We start from the raw sequence: 7876 nt of genomic DNA, 5'->3' as shown, positions 1-7876 counted from the left end.
TAATTAAAAAAAAAAAAAACCGCCAGAAACATTATTTATACAGGTTTGATTGCTTTCATGTTGTTACTCTGTACCCTATAGTAGTCTCCATGAGAATCTGGTATTTCTTGCTGCTTGGAACTACTTTGCAGTGATTATTTGGTTGCAGTCCAAGTACTTTCGTTTAGTCTGAGCCTGGAGATGTTCTAGACTTGCTTCTCCCACCTCTGGGATTAGGACAGGAAAAATATGAAATTTCCGTATTACAGGATCATAAGGTACCATCACATCATTTGTGGAAATCGGGGTGACTTTACAGCTGGGACTGGGCCATGGATTGTGGTCTTATCTGTCCACATATAGCCTCTCCAGATATCCAGTCTGTTGGAAAGGAACATTGGACTCCTGTGCCACAGGTGTTCCAGAAAAGGGAGGTCAGTTTACCTTGTGGTGGTGGGATCCTGATGGCTTTCTTCTCCCATTTGTAGTAAAAGCTGGTAAAGCTTTTCTTACTCCTGTTTCCCTATGCCAGTATTTCTAAACATGTGTCGCACTTTCTTCACAGGCATGTGGTTTTGACCTTTTTTTTCAATCTTCTGGAAAGGGAATGGAAGCAGAAGTGGGACATTGAGGGCTCTGCTGTCCTCTGCGCTGGGTGTGGAATGCTGCTGCACCTGTCCCTTCTGCTGGCTCAGGGAAGTGTCTTCTTGCCCACATTTCTGTGGGGAAAGGTTTTTAATCCTCTGATGCTTCCATCTTCCTGTTTAGGCCATGTGCCCAGAAACCTGGACTGATCTTTCTGTAATAGTGAACCCCTGGGCCACTGAAGAGTAACATGGCTCCACTGGACACAAAAGAGGGATGGAATCAATAGGCAGGGGCATTTTATAAGCCTTAGGAAAAGAAAATGATATCTTTGGACTTTTCAATACTATTGGAGTGATTTTTTTTCTTTCTAAATGGGAAATAATGTTATAAAAGCATCTTTTTTGTTATTTGTTTGCATCCCTCCCCCACACCCTGGTGTTTTAAAATGAAGAAAAAAATATCACTTTTTGTACAAAAACTCTTAATGATTAAAAAACAAACAAAACACATTGGCCTAGTCATTTGTGTGAAAGTGGGCAGAGACTGGAATAGAGTAAGACAACTGAGACCAATTTTCATCCTTTTACTGAGGAAGAAAAAATAATATTTTTGTTGTATAAGGAATAGCGCCTAAGGCAGGTACTCATACTCCTGATCTCAGCCCCACACACTCTGGTTTTATAAAGCTATAGGACAGAGCAGAGTTGGAACTGAAAAGCAGGGTACAAAATAACACATAAGTTGGAGGGGAACAGTGGGATGCAGAAAGAATGACAACAGCCACCTGTGTCCCGGTCAAACACTTTTTCAGTCCCTGCAGCATAAGAAAGACGCCAACCAAGTCTCTACACTGGCTGGAGATCCTGCCATGGATGCAGGACAAAATCTTCAATCATAAGGGAGTCAGTGACAGCAAAGAGAAGGCTCTGAGCCACAGCTATACTGGGACAAACCAGAGGGAAGAGGGGGAGTACCAGATTTTCCTACTTGTGTCACACAAGCTAGAAAAACCCTACCTCTCCCATTGGGGAGGCAACCTATATTCCACCCATTTCCTTGCCTTACCATACTATGTAATCCTCCCCTTGGAGAATTGAGACCTGGGCTAAATGCTCCACTCCAGGATAAGGCCGAGCAGTCCTAGTTCTCTAGACTGCCTCTCATAAAGATTGGGTTAAGGTAGGTTGAAATGGTGAGAATTGTAAAATAAAACAGAACCCAGAGAAGATGTCAAAGCTGCCGCCATGTAGCACCAGCAACTAATTCTTGCACTTTTCTTCCCTGTCTCAATAATCCCCTACGAAAGGTTACATGATTGGAACAGCTCTTATCTTCCCTGCAAAGTCTCTGCTGGTACCAGGTTATAACCTGGACAGTGGGGAGTGTCTGCCTTAGGCTGGTTTGTGCAAGAGGGCCACCTTAGGTCTCCTTGAGGACATTTATCTTGGCGCAGATCTTGAGGGCAGGGCCCAGCTTGATGTTCATGGCACTCATTAGATGTTCTTCTTTAAGCAATAAAAGGGCCTGTCCATCAATCTCCTGGGAACGAAATTCCTCGGCAATCTCTTGGCAGCCTAGAAGAAATGGTGAGAACATGTACGTAGCACCAGATGACAGGCGGAGGGAAACGAAGTGAAATAGGTCTAGCAATGATTAGTTCCAAAGTACTTGTCCTAAATTCAGTAATAGAAGTCGGATGGCAAGCTTTAAAAGCAAAATGAAATCAGAAAGTAACTGGCTATTTTAAAAAATGGCCAGATGCAGAGGCTCACGTCTGTAATCCCAGCATTTTGGGAGACCAGGATGGGCAGATTACTTGAGAGCCCAGGAGTTCAAGACCATCCTGGACAACATGGCAAAACCTTGACTCTACAAAACATACAAAAATTAGCTGGGCATGGTGATGCATGCCTACAGTTCCAGCTATTTGGGAAGCTGAGGCAGGAGGATCATTTTAAGCCCAGGATGCAGAAGTTGCAATGTGCCAAAATTCATGCCACAGCACTCCAGCCTGGGCGACAGAGTGAGACTGTCTCAAAACAACAAAAACCAAGGTCCGAGATCAAGAAAGGAAAAGCAACTAAACTGTTTAAACATAGAAATAACTTCAAATAGCTTGGAGATAGGGGAAAGGGAGAGGACAAAAATAAAAACACATTTTCTTTTGTACTGGCAAAAAGATTCTTTGTGATATTTTTGTTTAAGGGCCCAGAATTCAGACAAATATCAAGAAGGGAAGGGTGATTTTCTTTTCCAGAGAAAACTCTTTGTCAAGAATAGCATATAGGCTGAGTGCAGTGGCTCATACCTATAATCCCAGCAGTTTGGGAGGCCAAGGCAAGAGGTCTCTTGAGCCCAGGACTTCAAGACCAGCGTGGGCAACACAAGAAGACCCTGTCTCTGTTTTTAAAAAAAAAAGAATAGCAAACAAGCCCTCTTTGAAGAGTGGGGCAACAATGGTCACTTAGTTTCTAACACCCTGCTCCACTGAAAAGTTTTCTCCATGGGAGGTATTGTAGTTAATTATACATAAAAAATATTTTATCCAAAAATTTAGTGAGAAATGCAGCTACATCATAAGATACAGGAATCAAACACTGTAAAATTGCTGACACTATAGAAGATAATGTCAACCCAGAAAAAAATTAGGAAGTCAACTTGAATAAATTATCAGGAGTAGAGCCTCTATATTAGCATTCAAACTCCTACTGCTTAAAAGTCAATTACTGTCCCTCTTATCAAGGCTCCTGTGGGATGACATAGAAAACAACCTGGGTTCTGTTGAAGAGAGGGTCAGTACCTTGGAGAGAAGCAATAAACTCATACACCTCTTCTACACTCCAACGGCTGGGATTACTAGACAGGAACACAGGGTTGATGCCATGTAATTCCGGTGTAGGTGGAGCTGTATTGGGGTTCCCCAGGTCACGTTCTCCATGCCCGGCTCTTACTGATAAAGGCCCAGGAGATGTTGGAGAGAGTGCTTCATCATAACTGGAATTATCTGAACCCCGGCTAGAGTCCTCTTGACCCTGTAGGGAAAACAGCAGACCAGTGAGGTCAGGAACAACAGTGTCATAAGTTGGTTTCTCTCTCTTCGCTAACCACCCTGGGTTGGGCGTAGAGGAAAAACTATGTGAAATAAGCCGCACTTTATTTGCAAATGCCCGAAATCTACTCTCAAGTGTCGCTCAAATAGAAATAACTTCTTTGATTCTCCCCAGGACCTACGGTGGATCTAGATTTTCTCTACTCAAGTACAGTATGAGGATTAATGGATACATGAACCAGTAGTTAGGTAAGAGGAGACAAAGGGGGTCAGAATCTCTTGGAATTTGGAGTAATGCAACCAATGTGAAACCAGAGTTCTCATCTCACACGCTCTTACCTGGGCAAACATATTGCCCTGTAGGGAAAGAAAAAAGACCCAGTTTAAAGGCATCTGGCTCTGCAACAAGCAGCTCACCCGGTGGCACTTGCCCTGAATCTTGGCACGGGCAATGTCAGAGGAGCTACGGCGGGGCCCACGCCTGCGAACTCGAGCATAGTTGGCTTCTTGAAACTCTTTCATTTTTTTCCTCTTCAGCCGGAACTGATGGCTACAGCTCACATTGTACCTACAGGACAGGGCATATATAGGATGTCAATGGTGCTACAGAAGACTACCCTGCTCTAAATGTGAGTTGCTGATTTGGGGAAGGGAATAAAAGCAAGGAGGGAGACATGAAATATCAGCTATGAGGTGATCCTGGGGAAGGGATGTAACATTAGATGGAGAGAACAGTGCTGAGGGCAAGGAGGGTGCCCAAAGTACCTCTTAGCGCAAGTCATGGAGCAGAACCTCTTAGAGCCACGAAATTGCTCTGCGGGGGCGTACTTCCCACAGTACTCGCACTTCAGGAGATTCGCCTTCTTATCTAACTCTAAAAAACAAGGCATGCTGGACAGTCAGCATGGGTTTCTGCTGCCCTCAGGAAATCATTAGGTTCAGAGCTGGATTCTAAGATTATTCTCAGGGTTTATTCCAAAAAACCTACACAACCTAGGTTGAGAATCCCTAAAACATAAAGTTCAAAATCTAAAACCATGAAGACTTGTCCCTTGGGAACTTTATGAAGTCTTCCTAACCTTAAGACAAACTGTTTACATTTTAGATGTCTTACTAATTTTATCCTAATTCATAGTCTGAGATTTCAGATAGGATTCCATTTCTGAATAGGAGAGAGGAACTAATTATTAATGCCTAGAAAGATACAAGATCTTTCTACCACAAAGATTTCCAAAAGCAGGGAGAAAACATAAATAAGAGTCCTTAAGATAGATTATAAAATCCACAATAAGGAGAACTGGAGCTTAAGGATATAAATGTTCTATTTTAGATCATCCTTTGAAAACAAAAAATTTTTTTTGAGACAGGGTCTCACTCAGGGTCACCCAGGCTGAAGTGCTGTGGCACTATCTTGGCTCACTCCACCTCCCGGGCTCAAGTGATCCTCCCACCTTGGTGTCCAAAGTAGCTGGGACTACAGGCATGCACAATACCCAGCTAATTTTTATATTTTTTTGTAGAGACGAGGTTTTGCTATGTTGCTCAGGTTGGTCTCAAACTCCTGAGCTCAAGCAATCCTCCCAAAGTGCTGGGATTATAGGTGAAAGTCATCACATGCAGTCAAAAAATACATCTTTAAAGAATAATTCTAAAGGTTACTTTAGCTGGATAAAATTCCCCTTATCTTATATAACTCCTTTTCTGTCATTCTACATACTCTGATATATAATATGGTTTCTATGTGTAGATGGACTTCACTTTATTCCTTTTTTTTTTTTGAGACAGAGTCTTGCTCTATCGCCCAGGCTGGAGTGCAGTGGCACGATCTCAGCTCACTGCAACCTCTGCCCCCCAGGTTCAAGTGATTCTCCTGCCTCAGCCTCCCAAGTAGCTGAGACTACAGGCGCATGCTACCACACCAGGCTTATTTTTGTGTTTCAGTAGAAATGGGGTTTTACCATGTTGGCCAGGCTGGTCTTGAACTCCTGACCTCAGGTGATCCACCCACCTCAGCCTCCCAAAGTGATGGGATTACAGGCATGAGCCACCAGGCCCGGCCTTATTTCTACTTTAAATAAATAGGTAACTACTATTTTATACTGAGTCCTCAAACACATCTCCACGAGCCTCCTTCCCCAAATGGGTCTCTAAATAAATACTCACCGGCAGATGGGCTGTCCACTCCCAAAGAGCCACCTGACTGATTCTCAGTCAGCCCTGTCGGAAGGCCAGTCTGTAGTGGCTTTTCAGACTCCTTTAGTAACTGAGAACAACCCACCTGTCCCAGAAAATGTTAAGAGTTAAGTTAGCCTGATTCCTTTCTGCCTCTCTATAGCTTTCCTCAACATTTCCCAATCAATATTATGTCTTTACTTGGATCTCTGAGTTAATGACCAAGTCTGGTTCAGAGAGAATCACTTTCAATATGATAATCAAGGGTAACAACTGGTCTCTACAAAATGTTTGGAAATGGAAAAAAAAAAGTCACTGGCTTTTTTTTTCCAGATAAGCCATTGGAGAACAGGATTCCACACTGGCTACCTATTTTATCCTCTTCCTTCCTGTGGTGCTGCGAATGCACTAGGAGTCAAGACACCTGGTTCTGCAAATCCTAGGAAAGCTCCTTAACTTCTCTATTATAATTTTATTCATTATAAAACAAACTAGTTTATCTAACTAAACATTATAGTTTTAAAGGTTACTTTCTTCCTTTTTTTCTATTCTTCCTTTTCCTTTCCTTCTTTAACTAAATAGCATAATTGAATCATTCTCTAATTAAATAGTTCTGTGCCATTTTTTTTTTTTTTTGAGGTGGAGTTTTGCTCTGTCGCTCAGGCTGGAGTGCAGTGGCATGATGTCAGTTCACTGCAACCTCCGCCTCCTGAGTTCAAGTGATTCTCATGGCTCTGCCTCCAAGTAGCTGGGACTACAGGCACATACCGCCACACCTGGCTAAATTTTATATTTTTAGTAGAGACGAGGTTTCACCACATTGGTCAGGCTGGTCTCGAACTCCTCCTGACCTCAGGATCCACCTGCCTCGGCCACCCAAAGTATTGGGATGACAGGCGTGGGCCACTGCTCCCGGCCCGTGCCTTTTATTTTTACTGGAGTTTAAAAAGACGGCAATCAGACTAAGTCCCCACTTCAAAGTCCCACATTATGACCCTGCCCTCACCGGGAAAGGTTCTGCTCCTTCCTGGATAACAAAGCCTTCAATGATGTGGGTGAGAATCTGGGGCTTCACGATGGCCTGTGGGGGTTTTGAGTCACCCATTTGTCTAGACACCATGGCTAATGTAGGAGGTGGTACTGATGGGGCAGGGGTCAAGGCTACTAGTTCACTGCTTGGGGTATTAGCATTCACATTAGCCACTGGTTCAGCTTTTTCTGGAAAACAAACACAGATTAAGCAACAGACATGAGATGACATATTGATCCATGTATTAGTTGAGGCAGCATGATCTTCCACAATAACCTATGTTCACTCTTGCCAATTCACTCTGAATTCCCTGTTTTTGGATCTATTTATTTGTCCACCAACTTCTGGCCCATTTTCTACTCAACCAGATTCATCTTTTAGCTCACTCAAAATATTTCTCTACTGTGTGCACTCCAACAGCACTTTAGAAGTCAGTTACTCACCTCCAACAGTGCTCTTGTCCTCCATGACTTGTGGGCTCTCTGCTACTGGAGATGCCTTGGCAGGAAACATTGAACCCAATGTGGAGACATCATCTCTCTCCTCCTCAGAGTCAGCCTTGCGTTTGACAGCCAATGTCTGGGGTTTACCCTATATAGTAAAGGAAACAAAGATGTACAAATGAAGGATAATAAAGAACCACAATTATTACTATACTTTCAAAGAAACTTTTCTTGGTTCCAGATTTCCCAATTTGTCTACTTCCCATGGTACACTAAAATTCCTGGTCATTCCTAATAACTTTACATCAGGACAAAAGAAAATGTAACATGATTGAGTCCTGACCTAGGTCTTGAGACCCTGTATTCATGCAGACCAACCACGAACTGCTATTTTTTTCAAAGACTGATTTGGTTAAGGCTATCTTGATCTAATGTATTACATATCCAAAAAGCCAGAATAGACGGCGGGTGCGGTGGCTCAAGCCTGTAATCCCAGCACTTTGGGAGGCCGAAGCGGGTGGATCACAAGGTCAAGAGATCGAGACCATCCTGGTCAACATGGTGAAACCCTGTCTCTACTAAAAACACAAAACATTAGCTGGGCATGGTGGCGCA

The 7876-nt window shown here is 43.1% G+C and overlaps 2 protein-coding genes across 6 annotated transcripts in view; one reads left to right on the top strand and one right to left on the bottom strand.

Moving 5' to 3' along the window:
- M6PR (mannose-6-phosphate receptor, cation dependent) overlaps positions 1–1479 on the top strand; it is a 10720-nt gene extending 9241 nt beyond the window's left edge. For both annotated transcript variants that reach the window (XM_017512335.2, XM_037732754.1), the window contains exon 7: positions 545–1479. In XM_017512335.2, the coding sequence (XP_017367824.2) occupies positions 545–610 (66 nt within the window). In that variant the 3' untranslated portion in view covers positions 611–1479. The remainder of the gene's footprint in view (positions 1–544) is intronic.
- The window catches only part of PHC1 (polyhomeotic homolog 1), a 28083-nt gene continuing 20207 nt past the window's right edge, over positions 1–7876 (bottom strand). For 2 of the 4 annotated variants that reach the window (XM_017512332.2, XM_017512334.2), the window contains 7 exons: positions 7262–7409; positions 6795–7006; positions 5780–5894; positions 4382–4490; positions 4034–4184; positions 3368–3599; positions 1137–2141 (listed from right to left, as the gene is read on the bottom strand). In XM_017512332.2, coding sequence (XP_017367821.1) covers positions 1987–2141; positions 3368–3599; positions 4034–4184; positions 4382–4490; positions 5780–5894; positions 6795–7006; positions 7262–7409 — 1122 coding nt within the window. In that variant the 3' untranslated portion in view covers positions 1137–1986. Of the gene's footprint in view, positions 2142–3367; positions 3600–4033; positions 4185–4381; positions 4491–5779; positions 5895–6794; positions 7007–7261; positions 7410–7876 lie in introns of all 4 variants that reach the window. The other 2 variants (XM_017512331.2, XM_017512333.2) reach the window with 2 other exon arrangements.

The sequence above is a fragment of the Cebus imitator genome, unplaced genomic scaffold, assembly GCF_001604975.1.
Source record: "Cebus imitator isolate Cc_AM_T3 unplaced genomic scaffold, Cebus_imitator-1.0 Scaffold469, whole genome shotgun sequence".
NCBI lineage: Eukaryota > Metazoa > Chordata > Mammalia > Primates > Cebidae > Cebus > Cebus imitator.
This window is presented reverse-complemented; position numbering and strand designations above follow the sequence as displayed.